The 18,705-nt window shown below is 27.9% G+C and overlaps 5 protein-coding genes across 6 annotated transcripts in view; 3 read left to right on the top strand and 2 right to left on the bottom strand.

Moving 5' to 3' along the window:
* Positions 1 to 2,357: 2,357 nt before the first annotated feature.
* On the bottom strand, positions 2,358 to 7,325 carry LOC124432535 (jmjC domain-containing histone demethylation protein 1). Its single transcript, XM_046981573.1, has 8 exons — positions 7,195 to 7,325; positions 6,752 to 7,093; positions 5,990 to 6,269; positions 5,220 to 5,907; positions 4,758 to 5,082; positions 4,318 to 4,615; positions 3,924 to 4,219; positions 2,358 to 3,842 (listed from the first exon to the last, which is right to left on the bottom strand). Exons 2-8 carry the CDS (start codon positions 6,800 to 6,802, stop codon positions 2,835 to 2,837), a joined length of 2,946 nt encoding a protein of 981 aa, XP_046837529.1. The 5' UTR covers positions 6,803 to 7,093; positions 7,195 to 7,325; the 3' UTR covers positions 2,358 to 2,834.
* A 140-nt stretch (positions 7,326 to 7,465) lies between these two features.
* Positions 7,466 to 9,786, top strand: LOC124432536 (protein sly1 homolog). The gene has a single exon (XM_046981574.1). It carries the CDS (start codon positions 7,672 to 7,674, stop codon positions 9,562 to 9,564), a length of 1,893 nt encoding a protein of 630 aa, XP_046837530.1. The 5' UTR covers positions 7,466 to 7,671; the 3' UTR covers positions 9,565 to 9,786.
* Positions 9,787 to 9,888: 102 nt separating this feature from the next.
* Positions 9,889 to 11,549, top strand: LOC124432539 (coiled-coil domain-containing protein 42 homolog). The gene is made up of 4 exons (XM_046981578.1): positions 9,889 to 10,185; positions 10,299 to 10,587; positions 10,781 to 11,020; positions 11,153 to 11,549. Exons 1-4 carry the CDS (start codon positions 10,070 to 10,072, stop codon positions 11,480 to 11,482), a joined length of 975 nt encoding a protein of 324 aa, XP_046837534.1. The 5' UTR covers positions 9,889 to 10,069; the 3' UTR covers positions 11,483 to 11,549.
* A 246-nt stretch (positions 11,550 to 11,795) lies between these two features.
* LOC124432538 (coiled-coil domain-containing protein 63) lies at positions 11,796 to 14,473 on the bottom strand. Its single transcript, XM_046981577.1, has 6 exons — positions 14,024 to 14,473; positions 13,412 to 13,746; positions 13,092 to 13,315; positions 12,754 to 13,016; positions 12,382 to 12,671; positions 11,796 to 12,080 (listed from the first exon to the last, which is right to left on the bottom strand). The coding sequence occupies exons 1-6, from the start codon at positions 14,369 to 14,371 to the stop codon at positions 11,900 to 11,902; spliced, it is 1,641 nt and encodes a 546-aa protein (XP_046837533.1). The 5' UTR covers positions 14,372 to 14,473; the 3' UTR covers positions 11,796 to 11,899.
* Positions 14,474 to 17,883: 3,410 nt separating this feature from the next.
* Positions 17,884 to 18,705, top strand: part of LOC124432537 (bicaudal D-related protein homolog) — a 33,950-nt gene continuing 33,128 nt past the window's right edge. Inside the window, exon 1 of one of the 2 annotated variants that reach the window (XM_046981575.1) lies at positions 17,884 to 18,563. In XM_046981575.1, the coding sequence (XP_046837531.1) occupies positions 18,216 to 18,563 (348 nt within the window). In that variant the 5' untranslated portion in view covers positions 17,884 to 18,215. The remainder of the gene's footprint in view (positions 18,564 to 18,705) is intronic. The other variant, XM_046981576.1, reaches the window with a different exon arrangement.

Below are 18,705 nucleotides of genomic sequence, written 5' to 3' on the forward strand. Positions count from 1 at the left end.
TATAGTACAGAGAGTTGTTATTTATTTTTTTTGCTTTTTTTTTTTTTTTTTTTTTTTTTTTTTTAATGATACCCGACACAAACTGATTTTTTTTTTTCATATTTTCAATAATGCAAATACCAATTTTCATATATTTTTATTTTATGTATACATACATATATATATATATATATATATATATATATATATATATATATATATATATATATATATGAATGAATTTTTATACATGCATATCAAAATGGCAATGTATGATTTTTTTCAAATATATATATATATATATTTGAAAATATATATATATATATATATATATATATATATATAGCTATGCTTGATAATATTTAATAGCAGGTATTTGCATTATAATTGTCAAGTTAAAACATGCGTTGCATTTTTTCTTTTCCTTTTTTCTTTTTTCTTTTTTTTTCCTTTTCTTTTCTTTTCTTTTTTTTTGTTTTTCTCTTCTTTTATCTTGAATAGTAAATATTCAATATTTTGGGTATTTGGTACGAATGAAGATTTGATCCATAAAATTCAAATTTATATTTTGAAATTATATATATATATATATATATATATATATATATATGTATGTACATATATACATATACATATATATGTTTATATATATATATATATATATATATATATACATATCACTATTATATCTAAATTACATTTACTATACAATGGTGTTACAATATTACAACCTCCATACTCATTTATCTTTCTAATAGAAGCTTGAGCTATAAAAATTAGACGTTGCCATTAACAAATGTTAGAGCACGAGTCAAAAATGAATGAATTAAAACAAATGTCTTTCATTGCAATATCTCTCCTTTTTGTATTTTGTTATTGTTATTGTTGTTATAATTATTTTGATTCAATTAAAATGAGAAACAAAAAAAAAAAAAAAAAGAAAAAAAAAAGGCAAAAGAAAAAGTGAGAGTGATTTAAGAAAAAGAAGAAAAAAAAAGGACTAAAAGAAAAATACTTTCGTTTTTTATACAAAATACTTATAACATAAATAATGCGCTTGCACATCGCATAATATTTATGCATACGACTAATTAAATGATAAAGAACACTTATAGTGCGTTATAAATAACATCTTGTTATGAATCTTATTGCTTAATGCTATTGTGTTGTTTTTTTTTTTTCTTCATCGTTATCTGCATATGTGTATATTATATATAGATATATATATATATATATATAAATATATACACACATAGACACACATATATATATATATATATATTTATATAATATATAATATATTAAAGAAGAATTGAGAAATATTTAATAAAATCAAGGCAGGCTTATATATACATTTGGTTGCTTAAAACATGATAATAGTTTTCTTATGTAATATGAAATAAATCCGGACATTGATATATCATTAGTGGGGAGGAAAAAAATGAGAGGAAAAAAAAAAAAAAATTAGAAACAAAAAATAAGAGAAAAAAAAAAAGAAAAAAAAAAGGAAAGAAAGAAAGAAAAAATACATCATCTCACGTGAGCTAATCTTTTTATATTTGCTTGCATTTTTATAGCATTGCATGCATGTAAGTTTACTTTTATTTTTTTTTTTTTTTTAATTTTTTTTTTTTAACTTTTTTTTATTTTTTTATTATTATTATTATTATTATTATTTATTATTATTATTTATTTATTTATTTATTTATTTGTTAATTTATCTTTCATGAATCTCAATTTTAATGTTCATCATAATACATTCTTTCAGATAGGTTTGGATATATATATATATATGTATATATATATATATATATATATATATATATATATAAATATGTTTGTTCTTTTGCATATGATTTTATTTAAGATAAAAATAAAAAAAAGAAAAAAGGAAAGAAAAGAAACAAAAAAAAAAAAAAAAGAAGAAAGAAAGAAAGGAAAGGAAAGGAAAGAAAAATAAAATAAAATAAAATAATATAATATAAAATGAAATAGAGTAAAATAAAATGTGAAAATGAATGCGATTCAAAAAAATAAAAAAAAAAGAAAAAACAAAAAAATCATAAGAAAAAAAAAAGAAAAAAAAAAAAAAGAGAAAAAAGTTTAATTCTTTAATATCATTTAAGTAACGCTTTAAGGAATAATTTTAATCGATGCTTAATGATTTGATGGAATGACTCATTCTACTATCGTCTAATTGAGTATGTTCGATCGAATGTAAAATAAATATATATATATATATATATATATATGTATATATATATATATATAACGTTAGGATAAATTAAATGTAGGAAAACGAAAAAAAAAAAAAAAAGAAAAAAAAAGAAAGAGAAAAAAAATAAAAAAGAAGAAAAAAAAAAATGTAAAAATGTATGTTAATTTGTTTTCAACGATGAATCTATTTTACTCAGAATTAATTTCTCATTAAAAGCCGATCGATAAGACAATTATTATCTATTATCGAATTGACTTCTTTCACTCTCTCTCTCTCTCTCCCCCTCCCTCTCTCTCTCTCTCTCTCTCTCTCTCTCTCTCTCTCTCTCTCTCTCTCTCTCTCTCTCTCTCTCTCTCTCTCTCTCTCTCTTGTTTCACATTATTTAGATTAAATTTAATACAAGCAAACATAAGAGTTCTATGACTGAACTTTTTTTTTTCTTTTCTTTTTTTTTTTTTTTTTTTTTTTTCCCATATATAAATAAATAAACCGGTTGATAGTTATTTTTCACTGAAAGATTGCCCAATCACTTATCATACTTTGTTGTATATTATTTTATCCATCCATTGATTTATATCTGTGACATAATTGCACCGATTTAAAACATACCATACCATAATATTTTGGCACGTTCCTTTCACGTAACTTCCGATTTAATCTTTTTCTCTTCTACTAATTTAACATCGGTCACATGCAAATTGTGAATACTTTTAGCAGCAAACTTTATAACCGATTGCGTTGACACTTGCGTGGTATGTCTTAAGTCCAAACGTTTAAGCACTTTACACCTCGCAAGATGATCTAACGTTATCTCTGTAAGTAGCCTGCAATTGGATAAATTCAATGATGCCAAATTAGTGACAGCTTGTGCAGGTGGTGTTGCCAATTGTGCTACACCAGCATCGGTAACTCTTCCACAAGAAGACAAATCCAATGTTTCAATATAAGGCAAATGTTGAACGATATATCTTAATGCTATATCTGTTATGTCGCATCCTGCCAATGATAAGTTTTTCAAATGTTTAAGCCTGGATGTTTTGTCGATTAAACCTGGTCTTGAATCTGTTGGAGAACTGAGAACCTCTCTTAAACTGGAATCGTTTAATCCAGAAACATGACTCAAATCAAGAGTAACAAGTGGAGGACAGCTACAAGTTCTTAAAGCGCAAACACCTGTCCACGTGCAACCTTGTAACGACAAAGTACGAAGTTGTGGTAATCTACCTAATAGCCAAGCAAGCTGTCTCTTTGTTACATTAGTCCAATCAAGGGATAAACTCTCTGGTTGTCTTCTTGCTATACCAGTTAAATGTGAGGCAGTTAAATGTGAATGTGACATATCAAGTTTTCTCCATAAGCTTGGATCTATACTATACTTTGCCCATGTACGACAAACAAGGGCACAATTGGCCAAGTCTTTTGCATTCAAAAATCTAAATACAGCTAGAATAGCCGTTTTATCATATGCTAACGATTGTCCATTAAAGTCTGACCCAGATCTTTGTACAGGGGGTAACGAAATGGGTCTAACTACCACATGAGGCCTCTTCAATGATTTACTACTTGAACCAGTTAATTGTACTGCTAATTGTGTACGCAAAGCAGTCCTTTGTTCACCTTCAGCTGGTTCCCTATCATTCCATGTCTGTAATTTTATTTAATTTCATTCAGGCTTATCTTAACGGTTTCTTATTATTTAAATCTTTTAGTCTTCTAGTTCGCTTACTTCATTCGGATCAAGTCTTGATCGTTTACTTGGGGTTGTCGCTCTTTCAGAATCTGTTGTAGGTGTTGAAGATGCAGCACTAGATGCTGAAAGTTTACGAGCACGTGCTTTTGGCTGTCGTGGCCTGTAATCTAAATTTCTACCACTTTCACAACATTCAGGACACTCCCAACTATTCGGTAGATCATCACTAACAGTTATTCTTTGAGGATCCAATCCTATACATTCTGGATGGACAATATCAAAACACACAGAACATTCAACTAATCTCGATGGTGCTGTCGGTGTAGGTTTACCTATATATAACAATTAACAAAATATATATTAATAAGATTTCAATATTTTTTGAATTTTCAATTACAATTGAAATAGATATAAAATAATAATAAAATACCCATTAATGGAGCAGGTTGTTGACCCCAACCATCCAATTGGCATACTTTACAAGCTGCGGTAACTGGTAGCATGGGCCTAAGGCACTGTCTCATCAAGCATGTTTGCTTTGCACGTCCACTACCACCAAATTTGACCATATCTTGACAGTACATACATTCACCGCAGTCTGTTCTTGTACATGCTTCACACTTCTTGCATCTAGTACGTCTTCTTCTTGGAAATGCTCTTTCAGATTTCTCTTGCGAATGATGCCTTTGTATTTTCACGAATGTTTTCTTTGTTATTCTCATGCGTTCCTGTAAAATGATATTTTTTAAAAAAAAAACAAGAACCACAGGGGAAAAAAAAAAATATATATATATATATAATAAACAACGTCAATTAAATAATCATAAAGAAATAACATTCAAAGTTTATTATAATTTTATTCATATTTACTCCTTCTGCTATAGTCAATGCTGGCGGTGGTGGTAATACTGGATTACCAGTTACAGCTGCTTCTGGACTGTCATGTCTGTGTTGCTCTACCAAACATCTAACGTCATGAATTAGGGCAACAGGATCGTGTATTAAATCAGGCACATTCTTTTTAGTAGAGGGCAATGAGTGCAGGTACATTACTATGGCTTTTAAACCATGTAATTCGTATGGCGTAAGATGGACATGTTGAAGATGTTGAGGAACTAAATGTTGCCTTTGAGATTCCGATATATCTAAATGACTTCTACCCAACAGAACGTGTACGTATCTTTCTAGAACGTACCTAAATATATTAAAAAAAAAAAAAAAAAAAAAAAAGAAAAAAAAAGGAGTAACATAAACATTAATTAACGATTAAAATTAATATACCATTGCAAGATATTTTCATTATTTTATATATATATATATATATATGCGTACCATAACATTTCTGTAAAAAATGGATAGCGAAATTTCTGAGGCACTTTTGTATGTTCCTCAACTTGGGCAACTTTCAATTGTTTTTCAATACCAAAACTATGAAGAAAATTACCACCAAATACCAAAGAATCTTGAGGCGTATAAACCGCATGTATCCATCCGGTTGGTATAAACAATGTCATTCCTGCGGTTAAACTTATTCTACCGCATCTATCAACCATATCACCAAAAAATACATCTGACTGTTTACCACTTAATACCCATTCCTGATACAATGCCAAATTCTTTTCGGTGGGTGGTATTAACCAAAAGATTTTTCCACCTCTTAATATATGATACCATACACTGGTACCGCCAAAGTCAACGTGAAAATCCGTATAACATCCTTTCACGGACATTAAACAATATTTCTGTACTTTAGGATACATCATATCTTCCAAAAGATTTGTAGATTCTACTTGGGCTTCTTTTAAATGTCTTGGCCATACAACATCAACCCAATCAACCTGACGAACAAGACTCGGTGATTGTACATAATTTTCCAATTTAGTATGACTAAATTCCAATGATATAACATTCAACAAACGTTCCTTATTCTGATCCTCATAATATTTTTGCCATTCCTTCATTGTCATATCCTCATTCTTTTGCGTATTGACGTCCATTACATCTAATATCCTTTTAGAACCTAATCCAAGAGTATTAATTTTTTTTTCTGTTTTTTTTTTTAGATAAACAAAAATATTTTATATATAGGAATAATAACATACCAACGCAAGTTCTAACATCATTGACGGTAAAGTTGGAACTAGGTACTCTCAATCCTAATCCAGATTTATCTCTAAATAATAATGGTATACCAAGACCATGCTTTTGTAGATAAGCAAGATTCAGTTCTGATCCATTCATTTCACGGAATAATCCATTAAAATGACTTAGATCATATCTATCGCATTCTATCTTTTCATCAAGCTGGAAAGTTCTACGTCCTTCAATTTCTTCATCGCCAATAGCCCAATCATCCGAATACAACTTTTTCGTTCTCTCTCTCTACAAATTTATATATATACATACATACATACATACATATATATATATATATATATATGTGTGTGTGTGTATGTATACATGTATATACATATATGTATATATATATATTTATATGTATATATATATATGTATATGTATATATATATATGATATGTAAAAAAGAAAGAAAAAAGTAAAATAAAAAAGAAAAGACAATGAAATTTTTGATTTCTTATATACATATATATATATATATATACACACACACATATATATGTATATATATATATATATATATTTCTTTTCTTTCCCTCTTCACACGTATTAACGATAAAGCAAATAACCTAACCTATACGATATTAATTACTACATCGTAAGTTATTGCAATTTATTTTTTTCTTTCTCTTTTTTCTTTTCTATTCTTTTATGTTTTTTTTTTCTCTTTCTTTTTTCATTTTTTTTTTCCTTTATTTAATTGTTACTATGTAAAAATGTTTGTTTACCAATTGACGCCTTTTTGGCAGCGAAGTAGAGTCATCGGCCATTGTGGACATGCTGTCAGAAACGTATCATCGAAAACTCATCGAATACTAGAAGTTCTTTAATTCACAAATATCGATACGATTCTTACGTCGATATATAAATCAGTTCTTCTTCATTATTTACATGTCACAGACGAGTAATCGAAATTACAATGAACTTTTCATAGATATTACTTGCCCAACGCCATTCCCTCGCCATTTTCCTGCCGGGCAGTGTTACCAAAACAAATTCTCGACACGACCAAAGTCACAATGTTTCTTCGAAATCTCACGTAGGCCACTTTATTAGTTATATATATACTACTGTAAGTCGATAAAATTTATTAACCTCCAAATAATATTATATGAATTATATATGATTTTCTTAACGTAGAGTATATTTTTCTCGTGTTTTTTTTTCTAACCTCTTATAAAGTAGCAACAAAAGTCAATCAATATAGATGCCCGCTTGATTAAATATCTCTTTATTTTTTTTATTTTCCTATCTTTTATTTTTGTTCCTTTTATATATTTTTTTTTCTTTTTTTTTTTCCCCTTTCCCTCCTCGCCCCTAATACACACCACTCCTTCTCGCCCCACAGCACCGCAAAATTCAATTCAGTTCCAATGGGATCTTGGACATAGGGATATTTGAACTTTTGTCACTAGTTTTATCGTTGGGTGATTTAACAGAAATCTTAGCCTTGTTGGTGAATTAAAAGTATAAACGTGTACTTTTTTACGTTCAATTGAAATTTCCATATTTTGACAACTTCAATATTACTTCATGGATGGATTATTGATGACGTTGCAAGTTGAATGTTGACAGATATTATTTTATTTATAATATTGAAATAATATATATATACATATATATATATATATATTATATTGTGATTATAATGTTGAGTTTAAGGGATAAACAAATAAATGCTTTGAAGCAAATGTTAAATTTAAATCAACCTGAACAAAAACACGATGAATCAATACCAGCATGGAAAATATTAATATACGATAGACTCGGTCAAGATATTATATCACCATTGATATCGGTTAAAGAATTGAGAGAATTAGGAGTTACTTTACATATGCAATTACATTCGGATAGAGATTCCATTCCTGAGGTACCAGCGATATATTTCTGTGCACCTACCGATGATAATCTTGGAAGAATTGGACAGGATTTACAAAATGGATTATACGATATGTATTATTTAAATTTTATATCACCTATATCACGACAAAAAATGGAAGATTTAGCATCGGCAGCATTATTAGGTGGTGTTGTATCCAATATTCATAAAGTCTACGATCAATATTTGAATTTTATTACATTGGAGGATGATTTATTTATATTGAGACATCAAAATAGCGAAGTTATATCATATCATGCTATTAACAAAGGAGACGTTAAGGATAGCGAAATAGAATCTGTTATGGAAATAATAGTAGATTGTCTATTTTCTGTTTTTGTTACAATGGGAACGGTTCCTATTATACGCTGTCCTAAAGGTAATGCTGCTGAAATGGTAGCAAAGATGATTGACAAAAAGATAAGAGAAAATGTTTGGGACGCAAGAAATAATCTATTTGAAGGAGAATCATCAGGAGGTCATTACAATTTTCAAAGACCTTTACTTATTGTTCTTGATAGAAATGTTGACATGGCTACTCCTTTACATCATACATGGACTTATCAAGCATTGGCTCATGATGTATTAGAAATGGCATTGAATAGATTAATAGTAGAAGAGAATATAGGAAGATCACCTGTCGGTGGTACTCGTTCTAAAACAAAAGCATATGAATTGGACAGTAGAGATCGTTTTTGGTGTCAACATAAAGGTAGTCCATTTCCTAGAGTAGCAGAAGCTATTCAAGAAGAATTAGAACAATATAGAACATATGAGGAGGATGTTAAAAAATTAAAGTCTTCTATGGGTATAGATAATGAGAGTGAAGTTGCTTTATCTATGGTTTCTACAAATACTGCTAAATTAACAAACGCAGTCAATTCATTACCACAATTATTAGAAATGAAACGTCTTATAGATATGCATACGTCAATAGCTACTGGTATATTGAATTGTATTAAATCAAGACGTCTTGATACGTATTTTGAACTGGAGGAAAAAATTATGAGCAAACAAACATTGGATAGAAGTGTATTTGATACTATTAGCGAACCAGATTGTGGTACACCTGAAGATAAATTACGTCTTGCTATAATATATTACATTTGTACAAATATGTCTGACACTGATTATAACAAATTGGAGGCTGCATTACAATCAGCCGGATGCAATTTAAATCCTTTGATATATATCAAAAGATTGAGAAGTTATACCAGAATAGCAGAAATTCAAAGTAATTATGAAGGTGGTGGAACTAAAACTGTTAGTATGTTTTCAAAATTAATGAATCAGGGTTCTTCTTTTGTAATGGAGGGTGTGAAAAATTTGGTCGTTAAAAAGCACAATTTACCTGTTACAAAAATAGTCGACGAGCTTATCGAATCAAGGATATCGTCACAAACGGAAGAATATTGTTATTTAGATCCAAAACAATTGAAATATTCCGAGCAAATGCCAAAAAATCGACCAACATTCCAAGAGGTTATTGTTTTCATTGTAGGCGGTGGAAATTATATCGAATATCAAAATTTAATTGATTATGTCAAGCAAAAAAGTGGTACAGGTGTTAATAAAAGAATTATATACGGTTCTACGTCTTTTATAAATGGTAAACAACTTTTGAAACAATTGTCGTTGTTAGGACAGGAAGGAAACTCGTAAAAATTGTCAAATATATATATGTAAATGGTATATGAAAGAAAAAGAGAAAAAAAAAAAAAGGAAAAAAAGAAAAAAAAAAAGAAAAAAAAAGTAAATGTAAAAAAAATTTATTTATAATAATCAACGATATTAATGTATACAGCTTGTTAATATATTATTGATAGCTTATTCCTGTGAACATCTTGGGGAAAAAATAAAAGAAGTTCATTATTTTCTATATAATTTCTCTCTCTCTCTCTCTCTCTCTCTCTCTCTCTCTCTCTTTTTCACGTACACGTAATTTAGGTTATAAATTTCTTTCTACATCCTCCACGTTTTCTTTTAGCCGCCATATTTATAAGTTAACCTACAAATTAGGTAACTTGGTAATCAAAAATATGTTTGATCGATAATACAGTAACCTTTATTAAAGAAAATCTTATTTTATAAAAGTACGAAATACACGAGTGAAATTATAATTATAATCGACAAGAGAAAAAAAAAAAAAAAAAAAGAAAAAAAAAATATGTCAGCACATCGAAAAGAAAATTTGGATTTCGTCGAACGAGCCGACATTCCTAGAAATTTTCTCGAAGGCGTTAAAGAATTGTATTTCTCCAAACAAGAGGAACAGGATATCAAGTAAATATAATATGTATGTCGATAAAATAGATAAATTGAATGTATTGAAATTGAATTTATTTATTTTTTCTTTCTTTCTTTTTTTTTTTTTTCAAATTACCCGCTTTAAATAGAAAATATCCGGAATGGGACGTTCCGAGAATTTCACCGGCATTCGAATTAATAAAAACATTTCGCGATTTGAATATTTCTGAAAATAAATTACGTGAAAAATGGAACGAACAAGAAATCGAAAGAAAGGAAATGGACGCCCAATGGAAGGAATTACGTGAACAGGAATTAATTTTTCGAGAATCGTTCATTAAATATAATAATTTTGTTAAAGAGAATCAAGAAAAACGGCAACGCTCGAAACAAAAAATTCTAGGAGAGCAGGAAAGACAAAAGCAATATGAGACAGATGTAAATGATTTAAAAAAAAAAAACAAAAAAAAAAAAAAAAGAATTATCAATTTTTTTTTCTCTCTTTATTATTGTTATTATTATTATTATTATCATTATTATTATTATTATTATTATTAGTAGTAGTAGTAGTAGTAGTAGTAGAAGTGGTAATAATAATTTTTAAATGTAATTAACATAAATGTTTGTTTAGATTCAAGATTTACAAGAGACATTGAATTATATGAAAGGAATTCGTGAGAAGATGGAAAAATATGTTGGAAAATATAAAAAGTATCAAGATTATTTAGAAAGAGTTATCAGCGAGACAAAACAATTTAGATCGATAATAGAAATTTTTGAACGTTATGAAAATTTGATCGAAGTTAAAAAATCATTATCGGAACAACAAGAGAAAAATATTGAATTATTGGAGGAGACCGAAGCAGAGATAGTATATTATATTCATTATTTATTTTTTTTTTTTCTTTATTCTTTTTTTATTATCATTCTAACAATTTCATTAGAATTTTTTTTTCTTTTTTTTTTTTTTTTTTTAAATAACGTTCATTACTTTTTTTTTTAGTATCGCATGACGGAAGCCAAGTCGCAGACATTAATCAGATTAAATAACAAATTGTCAACGCTTCAAGGAAGATACGAGAAAGCGAAGGTCGAAGTATTGAAATGGGAAATTTTAATCACTAAAATAAAAGAGGCAGCCATAGGGAAATATTTAGAATTGGCAAGAGTTAAAGACTGTAGTAAAAATATTTATCATCAGATATGTAAAAGAAAGGAAAGATTACCTACATTAGATGACAATGATATTGAAAATCAATTGCTCGAAATCAAACGTACTATATTAGAATTAAGACGTATTATATATACGATTAAAAAAGAGACAAAGAAATGACGTTACAATTGAGATATATATATATATATATATATTTTAATTATTAATAAATTTACATACTCCACGTCGATAGACAATATTACGTTTATTTATTTATTATGGTTGGAAACTATGAAACGGGCATTCTTGTTTAGTTATTTAATTTCATTCAACGCCCGTTTCATAGTTTTCTAACCTAAATATATAAGTGTTAGGTTGGAAACTATGAAACGGGCTTTTTTGTTTAGTTATTTAATTTCATTCAACGCCCGTTTCATAGTTTTCTAACCTAAATATATAAGTGTTAGGTTGGAAACTATGAAACGGGCTTTTTTGTTTAGTTATTTATTTTCATTCAACGCCCGTTTCATAGTTTCCGACCTAATATTTATTTATATGGAGAAAAAAAAAAAAAAAAATAAAAAAATTCTAAAATATTCATTGATAACGCTTTTGTATGACTTTTCTAGCAGCCGGTAAATGACAACCGGATACATTATGAAGTAATTCGGAGAAATCATTTTCAAGACGTATTTTCAATTTCTCTATTGCTTCTTCTCGAGATAGAGGAATTTCCAAACCTTCGGTCATCACTTGCATTTCTTCTTTCTCGACGCAGCTAAATATATATATATATATATATATATATTTCTATTTCTATTTCTATTTGAATGTAGTCTTAATTTTTTTTTGTTTTTTTTTTTTTTTGTTTTTTTTCAAATGAATGATAAAGACTATAGTAGGAGTGAATATAGGAAAGGAATTGATGAAGGGATTATTAACTCTCTATAATACTCAATAATCTTGTATAAAGTATTGAAAATGAATTGTTTGATTTAACTCATGAGCTAATTGAATTCTTTCATTGATCATTGATTATTGAGAGTTAAAGGAATGGATAATAATTATTAAGGACTTACAGTACACAGGGTTGAGTAGGAGCAATTTCTGTGAGAGATGGAACTTTCAATTTTGGTTTCTTATCCTCGTCTAATCTCAATTGTGGTGCCATAGTTGCTTTATCGACCCAATGAACTTTATGCATCATTTCTGTTATACGTTTCTCAATAATATTAAGATATAGCATAACGTTGCTCATAGTCACATGTGTATTGTCACCGAGTAATTGTAGAATAGGTGAATTATCACATTTAACAATTTTAAAGAGAGATTCTATACCTTTTAACATTTTCTCTATATCTTGATCGCACTAAATAGAAAAGAAAAAAAAAAGAATTTTAAATATTATAGAAATCATTGTTTAAGATTAATAATAGAAATACAATTTTTACATTATTAAGTTCTTCTTCGGCTTCATCGGCTAACTTTGTTTGTTCTTCCAATTGATCTGTAATATTTTTCAATGTTTCCACCTGTTGTTTTTCTCTAAACTCATGCAACATTCTTGCCTCATCAATGGCAATCGTCAATTCTGTCATTTTCGTTTGAAGACATTCCATTTCATCATTCAGCTCATTGACATAATTGAAAAGTGCAAAATTTTCTTCCTCTTGTTTAACAAAATAAGCTACAAGACTGTCAATATTGCTCTCCCCTAAATAACATTGAAATTAATAAAATAAATATGATAATTATAATAAATAAAAATAAGAAAATATGATATTATTACCTGTAAATTCTTTTATCGTATTGAGAATATGAGTATAAGTAGCTATTTTATCTTGTTGTTCTTGTTTTTTAGCAGCTCTCTCGGCTTCCTGTTTAATTTGCAGATCTATAGTTTTTCGATATTGACCTTTAACACCGAGAAATTCTTGTAATTTCATTTCGTTGTCCAATGTACGTTGAAGTTCACACATTTCTGCTTTATGAGCATCAAAATCTCTCATAGCTCTATAAGAGAAAAAAAAAAGAAAAAAAAAAAAATTTGCAAATAATCATTAAAGAAATGAAAAAGATTTTATATCTTAAAGGAAATAAAAATGATACTTTTCACGAAGTGCCTGAGTTTTGTTCATCTCTTCGTCCCTTTGATTAAAAGTTAAAGTAGCCTGTTCTATCAGATCATTAATAATTTGTTTTCCTGTATTCAATTGTCCAACAAGTTTGTTCCAAAGTGTTGTAAATTGTGTTCTCTCTTTTAATAATGATTCAATATCTTCACGAAGCTTAACATTCTCTGCTATTATCGTATTAAATCTTCTCATACCAACTTCCAATCGATTTTCTAACATTAAGATGAGTTTATGTCGTTTGAAACTGTTCTCCTTAGCTTGTACATCAGTTGGAATTTTTCTTCTTAATACTGTAACTTCTTTCGTTATCTATACAAATACATACATACATATATATATATATATATATATATATATATATATATATATATATATTAATAATAAAATTAAATAATAAATAAAATAAATTTATTAAATAATAAAATTGAATTTATATATATATATATATATATAAATTTAATTTTATTAGAATCAATTAAGTTTTCATAAGCTGATAAATATAATAATAATAAAAAAAAAAAAAGAAAAAAAGAGAGAAGAAAAGAAAAATGAAAGAAATAAGAAAGACATTGGTAATACCAGTGACCTGTCCAATTTGCCTTTTAAGTTCATCGATTTGTTGTTTTTCAAATTTGATCGAATCAATAAATTTGGAACGTTGATCGAACAATTCTTTCAACTTAACATCATCCATCTCATCCTTCTTAAGAAATGTCTTTGATTTGGCTGATTTAATAGCAAGCAATAATTCAGCTTTCTCATATTCCAATCGAGCAATCATAATCTGTTGATTACGAAGTTGAAGACCGCCTTCCTCAGAACATTTCATACGATCATTCTCCATTATCCTATATTGTCTCTTCAATCTGGTTAATTCAATTTCTGGCATCATCTCCATCTCCAAAGCATCCTGGCCAGATCTTAAGAATTGCATTTTTATTTTATTTTTTTTTTTCTCTTTGATAATCCTATTTATTTACTTCTTTTCTTCTTTTAATTTTTTTTTTTTTTTTATTTTACTTCTCTCTCTCTCTCTCTCTCTCTCTCTCTCTCTCTCTCTCTGTATATTAATTAAAAAGTTTGATTTTCCTGTTGTAATCTTTCTGAAAATTGTATTTTATAAATGTACTTGATGATTATAGTTTTTCCTTTTTTTTTTCTTTTTCTTTTTGAACCTTCGGTAATATTGTCTATCAGGGACATTTGAGAAAGACATCTGCTGTCTATTGCTGAGTTTCGACAGCTGTTGTGTTTATATATATATATATATATATATACATATAAACCTATGCGTCCATCACTTTGTTGATTTTCTCGGTTGCCAGGCACACCAATTCGTTTCAGGTACTATGCATTGCCTGGAAATCATCTAAAGAAAGAAATAAACAGAGAGATAAAGAAAAAAAAAAAGAGGGAGAGAGAGAGAGAGAGAGAGAGTGAGTGAGGGAAAGAGAGAGGAAATCGAAGAAACTTTTCTACATTGGATGTTACATTCATCTGTAGAAAGAGAGGATCTATTTGCTAATGTTTTGCTCAATGTTATATAAAATATGGCTGTGAGTTAAATATAATTATATATGTTTTTAGATTCCGGTTGGACACGGACGATGAAGAAGAAGGTCTAAAGTTTGCGTCATTTAATTTTGCCATAAGCGTGAACACGTAATTATTATTATTATTATTATTATTATTATTATTATTATTATTATTATTATTATTATTATTATAATTATTATTGTTGTTGTTGTTATTATTTTATTTTATTTTTTGTCTGATTCTTTTTCTTTTTTTTTTTTTTATTTTTTATTTTTTCTTAGAGAGAGATGATTCAATTATGAAATCATATGAGTTTTAATCCATGGATTTAATTAATGGTGATAGAAAAATGATGTTTGTATATACGGCACTGTTTTTCAATAAGTGTACAATGTGTATATATATATATATATATATTTTTTTTTTTTTTAATATGATAATAATTATTCAGGTCTGTTCAAAAAAAAAATTATATATATATACATTTTTTTTTTTTACTTAATATGATAATAATAATAATTTTTACTTAATATGATAATGATAATAATAATAAGATTTGTTCAAAAAAAGAAAAAGAAAGATATTATAATAAGTGATTAAAAATAATGCAGTTTTTCTTTTATATATGAAAAAAATTTTAACATAAATAATAAGTTTTACCTGAACAAAAAATATATATATATATATATATATATATATGATTAAAAAAAAAAAAACAAAAATTAAAGTTTTATCTGAAAATAATTTTACTACTAATATTATATTAATAAAAATATCTAATATAATTTAATCCATAAATACATATAATAATCTATATATATATATATATATATATATGATACCATACAATATATAATACCATAATCCATAAATATATATACATATGTATAAGTGAAAGTAAGAAAAATGTTAAAATAATGATTGAGAATTTTTTTTTTTTCTTTTTTGCAATTACAGATAAAAAATATTGAGATAAATACATTTAAAGTTGAGGAATGTGAGCATACATTGACTACCACCCGGCTGAATATGATCTATAATGATTTCCGTGCGATCGACTCAGGTGGCTGCCCGGCCGCCAGGTGTCGAGCGTAGTGGTGGTAGGAGCATAGTGGTGGGGGAAGAGAGTTACATTAGAACGTAGGAGTCGGTCGCGCGTGCGATTAGTTCGCAGACGGTGGGGAAGGTCGACGGGTCGATCTGTAATACAAAGGTGAAACCTTTGGCAAGCCGTTCACACGTTAGAATAAATCGATTATGCTTTATAACGTTTAACTATGATCTTTATTCTGAATATTCTAGAATATATGATTATGAATTAAGAAAATGAACAATATGCGCTTGTTACATATATATATATATATATATGTATATATGTGAATTTTTTCAAACGCATATAATAAAACATTAATAAAAGATTACTTTAGAAATATATTATCAGTTTCAATGGGAAATTTTGTAAGAATTATTTTCAAAACGCTACTCTCTTTCGTTAAAATTAATATTAAATTGAATATTTATATCTTAAACATTATTATACGATGGAATTTCATTTAGTAAATATTATTTTTATATTAATAAATTTATTTCGCGAAAATAATTTCATCACGTAATTTTTATTTTGTCAAGATAATCTATAGACGCAATTTCATTTCAATATAAAATTATTTTCAAATCACAGTCTCATTTTGTAAAAGTAAATTTTCTAAGATCTAACTCTTTTTCTGTTTTTTGTTTTGTTTTGTTCCTTTTTTTCTTTTTTTTTTAAAACAACACTCAGACGCAACTTCATTCATTAATAATAATTATCAGACGCAACTTTATTTATTTCTAACAATTTTCAAGAAAAACCTTTTATTTCTTTAATTAAAAATAATTTTCAAAATTTTATTCATATAAATATCATTTCAAGGCAAAATCTTGCTTATTTATTTATTAACTTTTTCCTTTTTCTTTTTAATTATTCTCTAGATGAAAAATGTGAATTATTGGAAAAAGAAACAAAAGGAAAAGAGAAAATAATTATGTCGATCTTGTTTTTTAATTATTATTATTATTATTATTATTATTAATATTTTTTTTTTATTAATAAAAAAAAAAAAAAAAAAAAAAAAATAAAAAGACAGACGAATCAAACTTGTCAATTCGAAATACGCGTAATCAATCATATGTATATTTTACGTATCAATGTATTTACACCCGCAATGCGCGTTAAACTCCCCGCTCCCCTCTCTATTAATTCTTAGATTAAAAGCCGACGACGAAGGAGTTCTCGTCGTTGGATCGTAGATATTCGGCCGTACTCGTCTATCTTCGGATCAACTCGGGTGTGCGGGAGTACGTAGAGCCAACGTACGCCGATGGTATTCACGGGAAGACCTCAGTACGCTTCGAGCGTTCGTACGTGACGGACGTATTGATAGATTTATTTTCTTTCTCTTACGAAGTTAAAGAGGGGGGGAGAAAAAAAAGAAAGAAATAAAAGAACGATGGATTCCGTAATATTTATTTTCCGTTCAACGTGCCCGCGGTGAGTCATTACCTGGCGTAACGTATGTGTATAGTAAACAACAGTCAGGTTATATACGTCGTCATAGTGAAGTGTTTCTATATATATATTTATGTGTGTGTCTGTATACGTGCCTTTGAAAAATGTTTCGCATTATTTTACTTTTCGATATTTTTACGATGGGACAATTTTTGTTAAATTCAAACGTTATTTTATCGTAATTTCAACGAAAAAGAAAAAATAAATATATATATATATATATATATATACATTATATACATATATATATGTATATGTATGAATTCGTATGATAAGTTATATATTATTTTTTATTCGATACATGTAATAAATTAAAATATCGATAGGAACGATGAAAATAAAAAAGAAAGACAATAGCTTTGATAGATAAATAGATAGATGAATTTTGTAAAATGTTATTTGACTTAAAAAATTTTCACACACACACATACACACTCTCTCTCTCTCTCTCTCTCTCTCTCTCTCTCTTTTATTCTCTTTCATTACATCGGCTAATCTTATCAATTTAACGTCGCCATATTTAATTTATTGAGAGAGAGAGAGAAATAAATTTCGTAGAGAAATTTTATAAGGGTGGGGGGGCGGTGGGGGGGATAAAAAAAGAAAAGAGTGTATTGAAAAAGAAAAAGAAAAAGGAAAAGAAAAAAAAGAAAGAAAAAAAAAAACCGGAGAGAAAGAAAAAATAAATTCGAGGATGCTGCCAAAGAAGGAGTCCCAACAACAACATCATCAACAGCAGCAGCAACAACAACAACAACAACAACAACAACAACAACAACAACAACAAAAGCAACAACGACAACAACAGGTAGAGCCTTATGCTCTCGAAGACATGATATCGGATTTACAAGCTAGAAGAAGAAGTTCCCTCGATCACGAGGAGACCCTACAAGATCCAAGTGAACTTCTGAGGCAACGTGAAAGGGATCTTGTTCTTGCCGCTGAACTTGGCAAGGCCTTGCTCGAAAGGAATCAAGAATTAACAAGGCAAAGCGAGTTATTGGCCGACGAATATGCCGCGAAACTGGAGGTGAGTCGGATTGTAAGTTTCAATTATTTTTTTTTTTTTTTTTTTTTTGCACCATTGGAATTCTCCTTCTTTTTTCTTTTTTTCTTCTTTTTTTTCTCTCGTTCTTCTGTTTCCTTTTTGTTCTTCTTTTTTTTTCTTTTTTCTTTTTAATTTT

Source organism: Vespa crabro, chromosome 25 (assembly GCF_910589235.1).
Source record: "Vespa crabro chromosome 25, iyVesCrab1.2, whole genome shotgun sequence".
Lineage (NCBI taxonomy): Eukaryota > Metazoa > Arthropoda > Insecta > Hymenoptera > Vespidae > Vespa > Vespa crabro.